We start from the raw sequence: 18,990 nt of genomic DNA, 5'->3' as shown, positions 1-18,990 counted from the left end.
AGATAGCATTCCTTCAGGGCGCGGAGATAATTCCCCGATAGTTGCGATACAGAACGGCTGTGAGTATTGGTGGAAGAGCCTTCACGACTAGAAAGCACATCATAGTAGAAGGAATCACCTGACTTGTACAACGGCAGCATAAGACCAGCTTCGAACGCACCAACCGTGGTCAACAAATGAAATTCATCGAACTCATACTTTGAGATAAGCTCATAAGTAATATCATCCTCAGGGGCATAGAAACGAACTTCGAAGGCTTGAAGCTCATGCTTTTCCTTGAAAATCTCGAGATCAATGTGCTTGAACGTTACTTTTTTCTTACTGACCGAAACGCTGCGTATCAATGGGGCAGCCTCATCCTCCTCGGCGGGGCTGGATGAACCAACGAAAGCCTCGGAAGCCTTTCTCTTCAAAGAAGGATTATTTGAAGACTCAACCCTCGGAACACTACCTTTGGTATTCTTCCCTCTAAATGAACTTATAGGAGGGGGCGGAAGACGCTCGGGCTCTACAGAACGTAAGGGAGGAACATCAAAACAGACAGCACGGGTCGGTGACTGCGTACTCCTAATACCATCCCGCGGACGAGACACTCAACAACTCTTCGAGACCCAGAAGGATTGGTCGAAGGAACCTCTTCCCTAGAAGATGAGGCCTTCGCCCCAGAAGAAACTCGACTTCTACGAACATCATCTTGAGACTCTCTACGCGGAGGAGATCTCGATAGACCAGAACCAGGAGTCTGATAAGGAAGCCGCGGACGGTCAGACATGGCTGCGAAAAGATTAAGTATAAACAAGTCAAAAACAAACTCAAGGACATTACCAACAATCAAAAAACCACATAAATATAAATCCACACACGATAAGGCAGAAACCCTAAAATTAGCATACATGATCAAAATTCCATAAAATCCCTACCCTAACAATGGCCTCCTTGATTTAAGACGAAGAACAGGGGAAAACTAGCATGCAAGCATTGAAAGAACTTCTTCATCACAAACAAGGAACAACAGTAGCAGAAAATTTACAAATCAACATAGCGTAAAACCATGGAAACAAAGAAAAGAAAAACTTACCAGCAAAAACAGCAGCAGAAAGAACAAATCAGAAATAAAAAGGAGGCAAGCGTGATTAATGCTCAATGGAAAGAATTTAAGGGCTTAAGAATGAAGACTGACAGAGAAGTTAGGGGCTAGAATGAAGACTGACAGAGAATTTAAGGGCTGGAGAATGAAGACTGCCAGAGAATTTAAGGGCTGAAGAATGAAGACTGACAGAGAATTTAAAGGCTGAAGAACGAAGAACTAAAATTGAGAGAATGTTTAGGAAGAATGAAATTAATTTTAGTTCTATCCTTAATATACCCGAAAGAAAGAGAGAAATTAATGGAGGAATGGGAAACGTGCCCGTTACATGAGCAGTTAATGCACAAATAAAAGACGTGCCCAAGTATCTAGGAAAAGTTATTAGGAGAGATAGAAGAATGTGCAACGACTGTTTTCTTCAGTGCACCCATTAAACATTCAAGCCAGAAGAAAAGGAGCAAATTGTGTATACATATATCTCACCATCAGACACGTGTATATAGAAGAATACGTGGAAAGCAGGCAGGCCAAGACATCAAAATACGATGTACTACGGAACACCAAATAAACCCCAAGGAGTTACTTTATCTCATCCCAAAAGAAGCTAAGATCAACGGTGGAGAGAAAGTTAGCTGACACGGACGTGACAGGGGCAGAAGACACTTTTCTGACACGATCAGGCATCTCAACCACCCTCATTAAACACTCTGAGCAGTATACGTGTCGATCAATCCGTGGGACGAGCGAGGATACCTCTGCGTGATCAAGTGGCAAACGCAGACATCTGCGTGATTGACACAAGACACTAGAAGATAAGGTTCCAACGGCCTTCAGAGATGGGTCCCACACTCTAACCCTATAAATACCCCTTCTCCACCAAGAGGAAGGGGGATCGGAAAAAGAGAGGAAGGAAAGGAGAGAGAAAGATTACGAGTGTAAGTTAATCCTTTAGAAGGGAAAATACATGTAAACCCAAAAGTCATTCGACCTCGACCGATATTCACCGAAATCCGATATTGACTACATTGGTCTGACCTATGTCCCCCACCAAACTTTCATATGCCAGATTCATGTAAGCTGATACGGTCTCAGACGAATCAAAACATTTTTGAACAAGAACCCTTGAATCATACATTATATTTGACTCAAAGCACAAGCTAAATCTTGGTGAAAAAACTGAAGGAAAAAATAGAACTAGAATCCTTCAAAATACTGGTAAAAAACTCTCAACCTCATTTGTCTCTGAATAAGGTCGAAGTTCGAGGCCCATTTACAATAAATTGTTAGACTGAGTCTTCCTAGGGAAGTTCACATTGCTTTCACAACCAATATTCACAACTTTGTTTTCAAAAGAAGGTTGTTTTGAGGCATACTCAAATTTTGAGCCGAACCTATGTTTTTGTCTAGGTTCGGTTATCTTTAAGGTTCGGTTGATGACTTTTCAGTCGAATTTACGCAAATGTATGCTTCGAAACAGGTTTCTTTCAAAACTAGGAAAGAAGTCGTTCACAGGAAAACATCTAAATGATTTTGTTCTCTGAAATTACAATCAACATATAATCATAATCAAAGGCAAAAAAAATGACAAAACCTAAGTGGGTTAACTTCACTTACTCAACGAAAATAAAGAACATCCAGTGACGAAACCCGCTTCCAAGACAACTGACGGCTACCTGATTAAAACATTTTATAACAACTTTTTTCATTTCATTATTTTTCTGCTTCTTAAAAGGAAGAAAAGATATTCAATTCTATAGGTTCCCGCGAGAAAATTTCTAGCCGTTTAATCTGCCATGCTCTTACCCGCCATTTTCAACGTTCCTCAAATTCCTTCTCATTCTGTTCCTTATCTTCTTCAACCATCTCCATTACCCCAAAACAAGAAAATCTCAAAATTACCCAAAACCAGCACTAATCACAGAACTACTTCTTGTTTCGTCTCAGAAAGGAACCCAATTTCATCCCAACAATTAGAAGATTATCCATTTTGTGGGAAAAACCCAGGTTGTAATTTCTCTTCGAAATCAGTTTTGATTGAGCAATTGGAAGACCCATCTTTGGTTGGTTCATGGATTCAATCTTGTTGTAATGTGAAAGAAGTTAGAAGAATACATTCGATTGTGATAAAGGGGTATGAGAAGTATGTAGTGTATGTAGATAATAATTTGATTAGTATGTATATTAGATTTGGTAAACTAAAAGAAGCAAGGAATGTGTTTGATAAAACGTCGGAAAGAAATGTTGTTTCTTGGACTGCTGTTTTTAATGGGTATTCGAAAGTTGGGTTAGATGATGATGAGGTGTTGAGGTTGTTTAATGAGTTTGTTGTACAAGGTGGAAGAGGGAATTGTCAGACGTTTGTTTGTATTTTAAATTTGTGTGGTAGAAGATTTGATTTTGAGTTGGGGAGACAAATACATGCTTGTATTGTAAAAGGGAATTGGAGTAATGTGATTGTTGATAGCGCTGTTGTGTATTTTTATGCGCAGTTTGGTGATTTGTCTGGTGGGTTTCGAGTGTTTGATAGAATGCAGGAACGTGATGTTGTCTGTTGGACAACAATGATAACTGCTTGTGCACAACATGCACATGGAGAGAAAGCTATTTCGTTGTTTTCAAGGATGTTGTCTGAGGGTTTCCGTCCGAATGAGTTTACGGTTTGTAGTGTTTTGAAGGCTTGTGGGGAGGAAAAAGAATTGTTGTTCGGGAGACAACTTCATGGAGTAATTGTTAAGAAAATGATTAAGAATGATGTGTTTATTGGGACTTCTTTGCTGGGTATGTATGTTAAATGTGAGGAGGTACATGATGCTAGGAGAATTTTTAATGGAATGAGAAGGCGGAATATGGTTACTTGGACTTCTATGATTTCAGGGTATGCTCAAAGTGGACTTGGTGAGGATGCCATAAAGTTGTTTCGTGTAATGAAAAGACGGCATATATGTGTGAATAATTTAACTGTCGTCAGCATTCTTCAAGCTTGTGGTTCAGTTGGGGCTTCCAAGACTGGGAAGGAAGTTCATGCACAGATTTTAAAGAATTCAATAGAAAACAATATCTTTATAGGGAGTACACTTGTATGGTTTTATTGCAAATTTGGAGAGTACGGTTATGCAGCGAAAGTTCTTCAGTTGATGCCTGATAGAGATGTTGTTGCATGGACTGCGATAATCTCTGGATGTGTTCATCTAGGTCATGGCGTTGAAGCTCTACAATTCTTGAAACAGATGTTATTGGAAGGTGTGGAACCAAACCAGTTTACTTATACCTCTGTCTTGAAAGCTTGTGCGAAGATAGATGATGTTTTGCAAGGAAAATGGATACATTCCTCTGTCAACAAGACAAAAACTTTGCCTGATGTATTCGTTGGAAGTGCTCTTATTGATATGTATTCGAAGTGCGGCCATGTTTCAGAGGCAATTCAAGTTTTCAGTAGCATGCCCGAGAAGAACTTTGTTTCATGGAAGTCGATGGTTATAGGATATGCAAGAAATGGCCAATGCAATGAGGCTTTACAGCTCATGTATCGGATGAAAGCAGAAGGCTTTGAGGTGGATAACTACATTAAAACAACAGTTATCAGTGCATGTGGGGACATTGATTGGGATTTGGAGTTTGACCAATGCATTCACAAATAGGTGACATGTTCTAATATAAGTTCGAATACAAATTGGTGAAGAAATGATACCGTCAGAATTACAGATTATAGTGATTCGTTGCGGGGATTTCTGGTAATAAGGGAATATGAGCCTCAATGAGCACCAACAGAAATTGGTCGGATATTTGATGTGTTGGCTCAAGATTAATCTATACTTACTCCTAAATTATCTCATTGGATATGGCAATGTCCTATGACATCCTGTGATTGAAATCCTGCAACTTGAGTCAGACATACCATATGCACTTCAACAAGCGAATAATGCTCATTAAGGTCGGCTGCACACTACCAATATTTCTATTTCCATCTGAGCCTATGGATGCTTGTGAAGGTACTATACAAGCGTTCCGATACTTCTACACTATTTGGTAATGACTGCTGGTAATTCATTCAATCAACATGCTTTGGCACCTCTGGATATTCACAGGCCATGGAAGCTTGTAAACCATACAAGGTATCTAAACATTCTGCAAACCTTTTTTCCTTTGTATCATTTACTGCAATCTGTAACTGTAGACTAATTGCTACCAATGTTGTTGATAATCAAGTTGTTACATATACAAGAGAAGGTGATTTACCTTTGTTTCCTTGTTCTCATAGTAGATGCTCTTGTTAACAGAAGCACACATCCAACTTTCTACCAATTTGTAAATGCATGTATTTGTTTCTGGGGTATGAAATGCTATTCCGAGGAATATGGTTCCATTCCTTTGCCAGTTGCTGGGTTCTGCTTAGGTCTTATGGATAATCTTGCAGCAAAATAAATTACCATTTGCTGTTTAATCCCTATATCTTCCGCAGAAGTGAAGTTCAGGCATACAGGACATGTCGTGCGCTGATGATGTATCATGTAAGTAAACACCCATTTTGAAGCTTACAATGTGAACTGCATGCTTATCAATCTGTGTTCCTTTCTCCTTGCCTAACAGATGGCACCCAAACCCTGACATAAAACACCTATCCTTAAGGTCTTCCCTTTTCTGAAAGGATTCACTACTACCAGTTGTGCTGATTAGCTTTTTATTCTGTTACATATGGTCCCTCTTCCAGTATATTTCTATTCGGATTTACCTGTTTTGATCAACCCAGTGTGTCGTGCTGTTGAACTCTTGGGAAAAAGAACACTGCTTCAGGTTGTAACATAGATCCATCCCCTTAACCAATTTCCCACTGCCAATATCATCTGCTAAAATTGGGTGTAAACATCTTCCCAATCAACTCTGAACCTGTAAAAGTTGTTGTACTTACCTCGTAAAAAAATCATTATCAGGTCAACGGCCACAGACAAAGGCATTCAATAGGTCTTTAGATTCTCCATGTTATCATGTTAAAATATTTTTCTCTTGGGAGTCGAAAAAAGAAAAGTAAAAAAAAATCTTGGGTTAAGTAGCCAATAAAAGTAAATGCAGTACAGTACTTGTTAATTTACTGTAATCTACATTAAACCTACAACCACAAGATAAGATAACATAACACCCAAAAAAAAGTTACTGAATAGTTGCATCAATACAAATGGTAAAAAAAGAAAGAAATTTCAGTAGTGTACTTGATTGCCTATGTTTATTTGTCCTGGTACATGTTCGATTAATTGATCCGACCATTTCAGTTAACAACTAACATGGCATGGGTGATATTAAATTTGTACTGTCATATGCTTCGGAACTTGCAACTTGGTAAAATAACAACAATGGACATCTTGATATTAAAGGATATCCCTAAATACTCTAGTGTCAACAATGTCTATGCTTTCATTTGGACAATAGTAGGTTCCGGAGAGATAAAGAATATAGCAACTTCACCACCAAGTTAACCAACCATGGTCACATTTGGTTGGTTGTAATTATATTTGCAAAACAGAAAATGGGTCATCTGTCCAAGTATTTTTAAAACATGGTTCAAATAGACGATTAAAAATTAGTATGGATGAAATGGACACAGTAAGTATAAAACTGGATTCATCCTGACTTAAACTTAAAAAAGAAGGAGGATGAAACTGGATGCATCCTGATGTAAATTAAAAATAAGAAAAAATATTTCAAAATGGATAGGATAAAACTGTTTACATCCTCGCTATTTTTATATTCTTGTCCATTTAAACATTATATCAAATTTTACATGTCTTTTTCATCCAGGAATTGTTGAATTTGGTCTTTTTAACCAATTTTGTGTTTGCAAAAACATTTGTTACACGAAAAATTTGTCCAAACTAACATGTGATATAATATTGTTCATCTCTCAGAATGCTTGCTTATGATGCTGCTAGATTAAAAATGTCCAATCACCTCATCAGTAAAAGAAAATCTGTCAATATCTAATTTGATGTCTTCTATCACCAACCATTTTTTATCCCATGACCAAAAAATTTCCCCTTTTTACAGACTTTTTTCCTCCCTTAATTGGTAAAGAATAGACCAGTTTCAAACTCAGCTCATTGATATCATCACTGTGATTATAAAGTGACACCGGCTAAATTTGTTGCTGTTACTTTATTGTGATTTTAACTTTACCACCGCACTGTATACCGGCCAAACTTTTTACTGTTACTTTACAGTAATTTGAACTTTAGGTAGGTAAGATGGATAGTAAGAATGTATTAATCCACCCCAAAGAAATTTCCCGCTCTTCCACCCAAATTTTGCAAAACTGTCCTTCTTCTTTGTTTGTTTCTTCTTTCTTGACACTTTCATTCTTTAAACCTCAAAAACACTCTCCTTTTTTCTTCTTCATTTCCCTTTCACTTTCATTTTTAGACTTCTTCAAATATTTTCTAATCAATCCATTTCTGCACAAGAAAATCTATCACGCAGACCCTTTTCCTTAAAAGAGTCGAAGACTTGATTACTTAGATCCCTAAAATCCCTCTTCTCTCTTTAAACCCCATCAAAATCCTCATTCAGAAAACATCATTTTCTTCTTCTACTAAGGGTAAATCTGACTACTCTCTAAACCCCTGATTAAATTTATTACATTTCTGAGTTTGCATTTTACAGATTCATGGTTTTCTGTTTGTTTTGAACATTGATTGGATGATGAAATGATGATATTACAAGTTTAATCTTACTTGTTTTTCTTTACATTTGATTTGATTGGATTTGATGAGTCTTGATTTAGTTAGTCAATATTGAGTAGGAATCTGATACTTTTACTGTACTACTAGGGTTTATCTACTATTTAAGAAATGCCCCTCTTCTTGATTTGAGGAGCACATGGTTTTAGCCCTCCTTTAGATGATTATGATTATGTTATGGATTTAATGTCTCCAGTCTAATAGAAATCTTAAAGCATTTATTCATACATTTTTCGAAATGTTTCAGACCTCATAAGATATTGTAGTTGAAATGTTGTTCTTGTGAGTTAAAGTAAGAAGCTTGCAGTAATTGTTGAATGATTTTGTATTTTGGGTATGATTTCTAAGTCAGATTTGTGCCATTGTTAAGGTTGTTTTACCTGCATTCTGCGAGTCTTTTAACACTCCTTGTTGCTTCCTTGCAGTGGTTGCATTTCTTTGACACAAACACAAAAGAATAGCAAGCTTTGGGTTGTTGTTGTTGAAATCATGGAAAAGGAAGATTCCATTGAGAAAAAGGTGATTGACTCCGCAGCCGCTGAAAAAGTGGATTTAGATACTATCAATCTTCAAGCAGAGAATCATAATGAGCTGCTGGATAAAATAGAATCCTTATACATTGACAATGAAGATCCCAAGTTAATTCATGAGGAAGTCAATGGAGAGTCAGGTAGCCATGAGATTCAGAATGTGGGATCTGAAAATCAAGATGAGATGAGTCGAAGTATGGAAAAAGCTTACGAAGAGGAGCAAGAACCTGTCTTTGATGGAACTGAGATTCCTGGGGTGGAAACTACGAGGACTTCGTCTACTAGTTCTCTGGATCTTGATTCAGAGGCACAAGGATCTGCATGGCCTGAAAAGGCTGTGGCACTCGGAAAAATTGTTAAAGACAAGAGTGTTGTCGCTGTTTCCAATGTTTTTCGGCGACTTTCTGGAAGTAAAGATGAAGAAACACAAAATGTCCCTGATGGTGAGGGGAAGGATGATGATTCAAATGACAGTTCTAAGGAGGAAGAGGATAAGAAAACAGGAAATGAACCGAAAGAGGCGTCTAAAAACCCATTGGAGCGTTTTGGCTGGAATCCTTTAGCTATGATTAAACGTGATCTGAGTATGCAGGGCAATGTTGAGCAAGGGGAAGATAACAGTGTAGAAAGTCCAGTTCCACCACCATCCATGAAAGGAAGAATTCTACTGTATACGAGGCTAGGCTGTCTGGAGTCCAAGGATGTGAGGTTATATCTGCAGGCGAAAAATCTCAGATATGTTGAGATTAATATTGATGTTTACCCCAGCAGAAAGTTGGAGTTAGAGAAGCTCACCGGGTCTTCTGCTGTTCCCAAGGTATTCTTCAATGAAGTTTCTGTTGGAGGTTTGGCTGAGCTCAAGGCCATGGACGAGGGTGGCAGTCTTGACGAGAAGATTAAAGAGCTCATCTCTGAGGAACCATCCTCCGAGGCTCCTTTACCACCACTGTCAGGTGAAGATGATGTATCGTGCAGTGGAACAGTTGATGAACAGGCTACAATTGTTAAGAAAATGAAAGAGACTATTTCTGTTAAGGACAGGTTTTACAAGATGCGAAGGTTTACCAACTGTTTTCTAGGTTCAGAAGCTGTGGATTTTCTGTCAGAGGACCAATACATGGAAAGAAAGGAGGTTGGTTTCATATACACGCTCAATTTTGAAAAGTGGTATTTTTTCTCACTATAAATTACAATCTTTCTCTAATGTGATGCAGGCCATTGAGTTTGGTCAACAGCTTGCAAAAAAATACTTCTTTAGACACGTTCTCGAGTGAGTCATTATTATCTGTCTTTTTCTAAAGCATTTTAGTCTCTCCTTCTCAATCTAAAAAATAAATCCTAGTTTTGATATGGCATTGCTTTTTCATCTCTAGTGAGAATATTTTTGAAGATGGTAACCACCTCTATCGATTTTTGGATCACGATCCCATTGTGTCGTCTCAATGCTACAACATTACAAAGGGAATAAGTGATGTTAAACCAAAGCCTGTGATAGAGATTGCTTCAAGGTTAAGGTTTCTATCTTTTGCTATGTTCGAAGCTTACACATCTGAAGATCGAAAACATGTCGACTATAGAAGTATCCATCGCAGTGAGGAGTTTGCAAGGTTGGTGTTCTTACTATTCTGCTTTCAAATGCCACTGTTAAGCTGTGTATATAATGCATCCTCCCCTGGCATTGAATCTGTTTTGTTTCTTAAAAAGGTATCTGAGGGTGGTTGAAGAGCTTCAGAGAGTGGAGTTGCAGGATCTGCCAAGAGAGGAGAAGCTTGCTTTCTTCATAAATCTCCATAACATGATGGCCATCCACGCAATACTGTTGTGGGGTTATCCCAGTGGAGCTATGGAGCGAAGGAAAATGCTAGGTGACTTTAAGTATGTCGTTGGAGGGTATACCTATTCGCTTTCTGCTATCCAGAATGGAATCTTGCGCTGTAATCAGCGACCTCCATATAACATCACCAAGCCCTTTGGTGGGAAGGACCCACGTTCCAAGGTGAAATTTTCCCTCTGCTATTGATTTCCCTGAAACCCCTGTGCAGAAATCTTTAGTGAATGTTATTATTGAATTGGCTATTATCTCTACTCTAGTATTCCCTTAAACCGTAAATTAAATGTGTTCTATCTAACTGTAAGGCAGCTAAAGGTCTGACTACATGTGTAAGTGCTGACTCTGTATAGACCAGTTAACAAATGGGATAAAGTCGCAACAGTGTGTGGCAGACGCACGACTCATGCAAGTTTTCCTGCAGAATTTCTAACCTTACGCATGTATATTATGGTAAAGAGAAGAAAATTAGTGAGAAGTGTAAAAATAATATCTACCCATTAGGCCGTCTTATTTGCTCCTTTCTTTTGAGTCTCTCCATGGAAGAACATAATGGTTGATTCAATTTTTTCAAAGAGGGATAGTGTGTGGTAAGCTACTAAATTTTGAGTCGATATGATGTCACATAATGCAAGCATTTCCCAGCAGTGTTTCACTTGACGGATCTTGGCTCTAGGAATGTGTTTTCATACAATGTACAACAATCAATTGGCCACCACTGGCTTTTATGGATTTTGCATTAGAATGATGGAGATGCATAACTTCTAGTGATTATTTTACTGACCACTGTTTTATTGTTTCTGCATCACCAGGTAGCTCTGCCATACTTAGAACCCTTGATTCACTTCACCCTAGTCTGTGGTACCAGATCTGGTCCTGCACTTCGCTGCTACTCACCTGGAAACATCGACAAGGAACTAATGGAAGCCGCTCGCAACTTCCTCAGGAATGGAGGGCTTATTTTTGACCCAGCAACTAAAACAGCTTATGTCAGCATAATCCTCAAATGGTAAATTTGTAAAGAAAAATGTGTCACCCCTTTGTCTGGAAAAGCTAAGTTTATGCCCCCATTAAAAAAAATTGGTTTATTAGTACAGATTGGCCATACACATTACAGACATCTTGTAAATTTTCCTATTTTCCAGGCACTGACATAATGAATTTCTTATCCTGCTGTATTTTCCTCCATTGTACCCTACAGGTTCAGCGTTGATTTTGGAAAGAACGAGGGTGAGGTAGTGAAGCATGCAGCGAACTACTTAGAGCCAGAGAAATCGGAAGAACTGCTGGAGTTAGTTGCTATCAATCAATTGAAAGTGACATATCAGCCTTACGATTGGGGTCTGAACTGTTAGCAAAAAATTGCAGCTGCAATACCTTGCTCACCTTATACTTGTCAGGATTCAGAGACAAAACCATAGTTTTACTTTTGTTTCATAGAAATTTTAAATTAGATTGAAAATTTTCTTAGTTTCATTATTAGTGGTTAAACCCTGTAGTTTTGATCGTCAATGCTAGCAAATAATTACAGGAAACATTATATAAGATTGTACTGTATTTGGATACTTGAACAAATAACAAAGGCATTGTTTTACAGTTCCAAATGGAATGACCTATTTGCTATCATCGTATAACAGAATCTACTTCTACAGTTGTGACTCGATTAATAGAATGTAAAAATTCTGAATCCTAAAATGAGTTTTGTGGCAGGTAAGAAACCTGGCAGAGAATGGAAATCCTCAGTCATTTGCAATCTAGCAATGTAACTTACAATTATATGCCCTTTTCTTTCACCTCTTTCTGAACTTCTGCAGGGGGATCATTGAACTTCTACTGGCATAATACCATTCAAAATATGAGGACCCTGCTCATTTATTCAGTCCGGCCAGCCTGGCTTCTGTAATCAAATAAACATCTGAAATATGACCCAAAAATGCATCTTCTCTGGTGAAAAATATTTTCTTCTAAGATAGTAATAAGAGCGTGAAGACTGCATTTTACAGAGAACACTGAGCAGGTGTAAATGAAGGGAGAAAGGCTCTTAGGCACCTGTTACTCAAATATGAGGAGTTCTTTCCCGTGAAAGTCTCCCCTTAAGCACCACGAGCACCCAAAATCATCCCCGGAAATGTGAAAAATACTTCAGGTAGATGTTTATCTTTCTTCTTACCAGTAATCACCACAGGAACACAATCCATCTTTAAAATGATGAAAACGAGTAACGTCTCGCACCACAATTTCCCTCTGCACAAGTTTTGATATGTATTTAATTGCCGAATGACAATCGTCACAGACTCTGAGATTTTTAATAATCCTTAAAGTTGTTTTCTCAGGGGTACTCATCAACCCAAATGCTATTGCTAGCTTCTCGCTGTGATGGCTCAGTATTTCATCCTTCAACTCTTCATCCAGATCATGTAATACTGCTTTGGTATCTGGAACAAATCCTAGTTTCTTGATCTCCTTCCACAGCTCTGCCATTTTCTTATAGATTTCATCTCTCTGAGGATGTAACGTATCTTCAACTCCGAAAACATGGTTTGTTTTGTTGATCTCAAGCCAACTAACTCCCCTGTCTTTCTTCACACCTCTGTCCTTCATCAGCTTCCTAACCTTTGCATTATCTTCATATCTTCCACATAAAGAATATACATTAGCAAGGGCTGCATAAGCTCCACTATTCCCAGGATCGATTTCTAGTAACCTTGATGCTGCAATTTCTGCCAATTCAGCATTTTTATTCACCCTACATGCACTTAAAAGTGAACCCCAAGCAATAACATCTGGTTCAATTGGCATTTTCTCTATGAATTTTAGAGCTTCTTCTAACAATCCAGCACGCCCTAGCAGATCAATCATGCAAGCATAATGGCTAAGTGTAGGTACAATCTTATGTACATTCTGCAGCAGACAAAAATAATTTTGGCCTTGTTCAACAAATCCAGCATGGGTACAAGCAGATAATACCCCAACATATGTTATATGATCAGGTTTAATTTTAAGCGCAAGCATCTCCTCAAACAGTGCAATAGCTTCTAATCCAAGACCATGTTGCGCTAAAGCTATAATCATAGACGTCCATGAGACATTATCTCTCATCCAAGAAACCTGACCGAAAACCCGTTTAGCATTCTCAATACTTCCAGCTTTAGCATACATGGAGATTAGAGCATTTGTTACAGAAACTGAAGATTCCGCTCCTGATCTTAACGCAGTAGCATGAATCTGCTTTCCATGGTTCAGCGAAGCCAAGCTTGAACAAGCACTCAGCATGGCAGATAACGTGAAATTGTTAGGCTTCGGTCCATAGCTAAGCAAACATCTAAACAACTCTACTGCATCATTATTTAATCCGTTCTGCACATAGCCTACTATCATGGCAGTCCATGCTACCACGTCTGGATCATTCAAGGAATCAAAGAAGTTTCTAGCAAGCTTTACATCTCCAATTTTAACATATCCATCAAGCAGAGATGTCACTGATATGACATTGAGATTCGAAACCATGCCTCTATCAACAATTTTTCGAGCAATTGCAAGCCCGCCAGATTTTGAATACATCGAGATCAAAGCATTACTGACTGGCTCAGAATCATTGGCTGCTGTTCTTATAATGTAAGCATGAATTTCTCTCCCAGGTTTCAGCATCTCAAGATTCGCACAAGCTGATAGAACACTAGCTAATGAAAACTTATCGGGTTTCACGTTTGATTCTCTCAGCATTTCTGCAAATATACATACAGCTTCAACGTCTAAACCATGTTGATTGTAGCCAGCAATCATGGCATTCCATGAAACAACATCTCTTTCTGACATTTGTTCAAATTGCGCAAGAGCAAGATCTAACCTCCCATACCGTGCATACAATGTAATCATAGTATTCCAGCTCGACACACTCCTTAATGGCATCCCATCAAAAACAGCCTTCGTCATATCTGGTTTTCCAGATTTCGAGTACATGTTAAGCAGTGAATTTGCCACTGGGACATTACTACTCAGTCCTAGTTTAACAATGAAGGAGTGAACTTTTTTGCCTATACTCAAATCTTCAAGAGAAGCACAAGATGCAAGAATATTCGTAAATGTGAACTGAGTAGGTGAAATTTTAGCCGAAACCATCTCCAAAAACATAGAAATCGCCTTCTCAAACTGACACATTTGATTATAACCCACAATCATCGAAGTCCATGAAACAGAATCTCGTTCAGGCATTTCTTGAAAAATTGTATGTGCACGATCAAACCTACCTTGTTTAGCATAAGCAGAGAGAATAGTGTTCCATGAGAAAGTATTCTTTCCAGGCATTTCATCGAACAGTGTATGAGCATCAGAAATGAACCCAGATTTTGAATAGGAGTTCATAAGATTGTTCATTAAGAACACACCTAAATGCAATCCTAGTTTGATAATCTGGGCATGGATTAATTTTGCGGTAAATGGGTCTTTGGTTTTTAGACTTGTTTGAAGAAGTGATGCGTAGAAATCTGAAGGTGATTGAAGTGTTGATGAAATTGATGGATTGATCAAAGACATTTTAAAATGGAGAAAGTGCGGTGTGAGGAAAATTTTGAGCAAAATTGTTCATCAAAGGCCTGTCTGTGAAATTGTTGTTTCACCGAGGCATATGATGGACTTTTCGCATAAAGTTCACCTCGTGGCATAAATTGGGATCATGGTGCGCTGAAGGAAAATTTGGGTAGGACTTGGGAGTATGTTTTGATGAGTTACAAGCATATTTTACCCATTTACCTTTGGACAAATTCTTTATATAAAAAGATAGTTTTTTCGAGCGACATGGTTAATCGGAGCTTCTGGTTGATTCTGATTTCACCGTCTAAAATTTCGGCCAATAAAATTAAAATAAAATCTTTGTTTCTCGCCATATATATTTTCAACCAATCATATTCAAAGAAAAATATTATATCACCTAAAATTACTAAATCTTACAAAATCTTATAAATTTCCAAACTCGATATATGAAAAGAATAAAATAAAATAAAACCACATCATAATATATTATATCCATCACGATTGCATCACAAAATTACATCGATCATAAATGATTAAAAAAAAATGTCCAACGTTCAATGTCCAATTACACTTCTTATAATGAATAAAAAGTCCTAATTACAATTCCAAGCAACTGATAACTAAATAAACTCTAATTATGATTTACATTTAATAGTTCCAGTGAAACTAAAAAAACTTTGATCAATGACTGAGATTTAAGAAAAAATACATAGAATTGTGAATACTTACCTGTAGACAAGAACCTCTGTCCTCTTCTGCAAAAGAAAAAACTGAACGCCAATCCTGTCCAATAATCTGAAAACAAAAACGTTACTAAAAACTGAACGCCAATCCTGTTCAATAATCAGAAAACGAAAACGTTACTAGAAAATTGTGATTTACAATACATGATATTAAGCAAGATTTCGAGAAAGAGAGCACAAAAAAAAAAGTAGTATTAGACACCATTCTCATGAGAAATGCAAAATTTGAAAAAATTAAGAAAAAAAAATCTATTATTAGACATGTAGAAAATTCTCAATATTTTGTAAACAAAAACATTACATCAAGTAAATGTGGTAATCCAGAAATTATAAAATTTTATATAAATTTTTTTGCCCACAAGAGGAAACAAAAATATTGTGATTTTATTGCTATTTTTAATCTAAGTGTTTATACAAAGATATTGAGTGCAGTGCGCACCAAAAGAAAAGATATGCTGAGATCAATACGAATGGTAGAAAATATTACTCCCTCCGTTCTTTTTTAATAGGCCAGTTTTGTTTTTAGCGAAATTTAAAGAAATTAAGAGAACTAATCATTGAAAGTGGTCCTCATGACACTTGTCAATAAAAGAAGTGAAGTGAAATGGTCCACATGACACTTGTTAGCAAAAGAAATAAAGTGAAGTGGTCCACATGACACTTGTCATCAAAAGAAGTTAAGACAAAAGTGGTCCCAAAAAACTAAAATAACATTTGACTTTCCCAATTAGGAAACTGGCCTATTTTTTGAAACTTTTATTTATAGAAACTGGCCTATTAAAAAAGAACGGAGGGAGTATAAGATAAGGAAAACTTGTGATTATGAATATTATAATATTATTTTCTAATATTACAATATTAGAAAATATTATAAGATAAGGAAAACAAAAATATTGAAAATCCTATATATGAATATTATTTCCAAAACAAACCTCTTTTAATTATGGGTTTGGTGTCTCGATATAAAGCATGCAGAGGATAAACGAAACTCATTCTTTCGATGCTGCTTGGGCGACTTTGATTTTTAATTTTTTTCTCAATTAATGGTTTTGTTGTCTAATCTTCGTCTGTTCTTACTTTGCAGGTTTCTTCGTAAGCGTAGTCAACTGGCACTGTAATAAAATAGATTGACGCATAACAAAATTGGTAAATCTCTGTGATCTTTTTCAAATCTTAGTGTATTCATATGAACAGGAGCCAAACTCTCACTCTTTAGACAAACCCATGTAAGTGGGAAATAGCCATCTTCAAGAGAAACTAAGAAACATTTTATCTTCTTCTTTACCTTTTTTTACCTTGAGAAATATATGGTGAATTGGCGAATTCACAACCGTTGAGTAAAGTATATGGTGGTCTCAGATACTCCATCACTTTACAAGTAAGGTCTTTCTGAAGTTATTTTGGTTATTTTGATTCTTTTTTAATTCAAATTGTTTATTTTTTTTTGACGTTGTTGATAAAATCTCCTAATTTTAGTGTAGTGCAGTGGTTTCTGATTTTTTTTTGGGATGGTGGTTGATGTAGTTGAATCTCATTGGTCTCTGTTACGATGAGAGCCTTTCAGAAGTTAAAGTCATCTGTATAGCAGAGGCGGTTACCAGCATTAGCTGGGTGTTTTTTTGTTTTTTTGTTTCTGTTTTTAGACTTTGTTATTGCAATTCTAAATATTCTTGGCTATTTTTGTAGGTAGAACCATGGTATCTCACTTATTGGTATTGCTTCTTATGCTCAATATCACTACGTGAAGATTCCATGCGCTCATATAACAATGTGATCAAGGTTCTTCATTTGCTAACAGGTTAACATACAAGGTGTTGTTGTCAACAATTTCAGATCAAAGAACTATTTCACTGAGAAAGTTCTTATTTGATCACAGCTGTTATCTTGGATTCGTAAGTACTGATACAAATAACTTATCTTGAAATTTCATTTTTAAATAATGTTGTTAAGAGGTTGTCCAGATATTCCGTCCCTCAAAAAGAAATCTGTGAAAGAAGTTGTATTTAATAATAAAAATACAACACAACCCTAACTGCAACCAAACAATAGAGGTTTGCTCATATCTTTTTTTTTTCTTCTTCTTATTACTTACATTAATGAAGCAAAGATGGTACCTTAGGCATCTGAAGGTGCAATTATATGTGGAATGATGCCCTTAGAAAATTGACGGGGGATGCTATTCAACCGTCAGCTGCTTGCAATTGTTTGAAAAGCACCTCCACAAGTATTATTGGAATTGACTCTGGAAATATATCACCTCACCCCCACGCAAGCGGTGTTAATATCCGTTATAAGATCGACCCTTTTACAGTTTTACAGAATGCACAAGTATGTCACAGGTATTTGTGTTTTAGTTATACGTCACATGTATTTGTGTTTTTAGTTATTAACTTGCCGAACTTATAATTTCTTAATATAAATAATGAATTGTTCAAAGTTCGGAGTTGTTGACCTCTGGTACTATGTATATTCAAGATAAACAAGTGTGGAACCTGCTTCCAGCTTCCGGCAGGCGACAAGTATAATTATGGTAACCAATAAGAGTAGATTTCCCAAGGCAAGATAAGAGAAGCAAACACCATTAGCAGGCGACAAGTATAATTATAAATATGTTCGCTCATTTGTTTTTAGTTATGCATGGAAATCTCCTATATGCATGGAAATATCCTAATATGTGCTTAGTGATGTTGATGACTCGAAGGGGAGTACGTAGTTTATTCAATTCTCCCACATCTGGCTTTGTCCCTCGTACAGGGGTTATTGCGTTTTTAGTGAAGTATTTAGAGTATTTGGTTGAGTAACTTGAGTTACTTGAACATGAGATATTATTGATTGCCAGGAAATCATTTTAAATAGAAATGCTAAATGCCGTGGGATTTGTCTGTGCAGTTAATTCTTCAAGATAATTGAGACCATTACGGGGTTTTGTTATCCAAAACTTGAAATTAAATGTGGCATGTTTATATGGTTATGTTGCAGCGTTCCTAGCTTTGGCAGTTAGCTATATATGTTAGTCGAGAACAAAAATGTAGTACAAATGTAAACCAAGTAACATGAAATAAAAGAGACTAGGAGGACATATGCTCCGAATCTATCTATCTATGAAAACAACTTAGTTTGTACGTAATAGGTCTTATGCGTGCCTATACACAGAGTGTGGTCATTATGTATTGTGAGTGCGGTAAATGTATTGTGAGTGTGGTAAATGTTTGTTGGTTTTTTAGACCTTAGTGACATTACTTTTATCCTTTTATTCTATAGACAGACTTTTTGAATTGTTGAATGACCGGTTTGTTGTTGTTTCTTTATCATATAGGGATATTTATATTTGTGTCACAGTGTCAGTCGAGTCAAGTGGATGCATTTCGATTTTTTCTAATAGGATACGAGTAATTGATGAATGTAAGACTCTGCATTATTGAATTTGCAGCTGTGCAATTGGTCATTTTTCTTCAGGTAATAAGAAACACCACTACATAGCCTGTATTTTATCAACGTCATATAGTAAACACGCCACAATGATTAACCAACTCTAGCACAGGTTTAT

At 36.9% G+C, this 18,990-nt stretch overlaps 3 protein-coding genes across 3 annotated transcripts; 2 read left to right on the top strand and 1 right to left on the bottom strand.

Annotated features, from left to right (window-relative positions):
• Nucleotides 1-2,761: 2,761 nt before the first annotated feature.
• Nucleotides 2,762-5,531, top strand: LOC113286946 (pentatricopeptide repeat-containing protein At4g18520, chloroplastic-like). The gene has a single exon (XM_026535600.1). The coding sequence runs from the start codon at nt 2,881-2,883 to the stop codon at nt 4,723-4,725; it is 1,845 nt and encodes a 614-aa protein (XP_026391385.1). The 5' UTR covers nt 2,762-2,880; the 3' UTR covers nt 4,726-5,531.
• A 1,895-nt stretch (nt 5,532-7,426) lies between these two features.
• LOC113286945 lies at nt 7,427-11,786 on the top strand. Its single transcript, XM_026535599.1, has 7 exons — nt 7,427-7,670; nt 8,238-9,474; nt 9,557-9,612; nt 9,716-9,949; nt 10,047-10,338; nt 10,983-11,179; nt 11,372-11,786. Exons 2-7 carry the CDS (start codon nt 8,302-8,304, stop codon nt 11,523-11,525), a joined length of 2,106 nt encoding a protein of 701 aa, XP_026391384.1. The 5' UTR covers nt 7,427-7,670; nt 8,238-8,301; the 3' UTR covers nt 11,526-11,786.
• A 113-nt stretch (nt 11,787-11,899) lies between these two features.
• On the bottom strand, nt 11,900-14,867 carry LOC113286944 (pentatricopeptide repeat-containing protein At2g22070-like). The gene has a single exon (XM_026535598.1). It carries the CDS (start codon nt 14,701-14,703, stop codon nt 12,337-12,339), a length of 2,367 nt encoding a protein of 788 aa, XP_026391383.1. The 5' UTR covers nt 14,704-14,867; the 3' UTR covers nt 11,900-12,336.
• Between the last annotated feature and the right edge of the window lie 4,123 nt (nt 14,868-18,990).

The sequence above is a fragment of the Papaver somniferum genome, chromosome 6, assembly GCF_003573695.1.
Source record: "Papaver somniferum cultivar HN1 chromosome 6, ASM357369v1, whole genome shotgun sequence".
Classification (NCBI taxonomy): Eukaryota; Viridiplantae; Streptophyta; class Magnoliopsida; order Ranunculales; family Papaveraceae; genus Papaver; species Papaver somniferum.
This window is presented reverse-complemented; position numbering and strand designations above follow the sequence as displayed.

Bases quoted from the DNA above. Each gene is read 5' to 3' on its own strand.
- LOC113286945 (XM_026535599.1), top strand. From the start codon at position 8,302: ATGGAAAAGGAAGATTCCATTGAGAAAAAGGTGATTGACTCCGCAGCC. The intron at 9,475-9,556 runs GTTGGTTTCATA...AATGTGATGCAG, and splicing joins AATACATGGAAAGAAAGGAG to GCCATTGAGTTTGGTCAACA. The intron at 11,180-11,371 runs GTAAATTTGTAA...TGTACCCTACAG, and splicing joins GTCAGCATAATCCTCAAATG to GTTCAGCGTTGATTTTGGAA.
- LOC113286944 (XM_026535598.1), bottom strand. From the start codon at position 14,703: ATGTCTTTGATCAATCCATCAATTTCATCAACACTTCAATCACCTTCA.
- LOC113286946 (XM_026535600.1), top strand. From the start codon at position 2,881: ATGCTCTTACCCGCCATTTTCAACGTTCCTCAAATTCCTTCTCATTCT.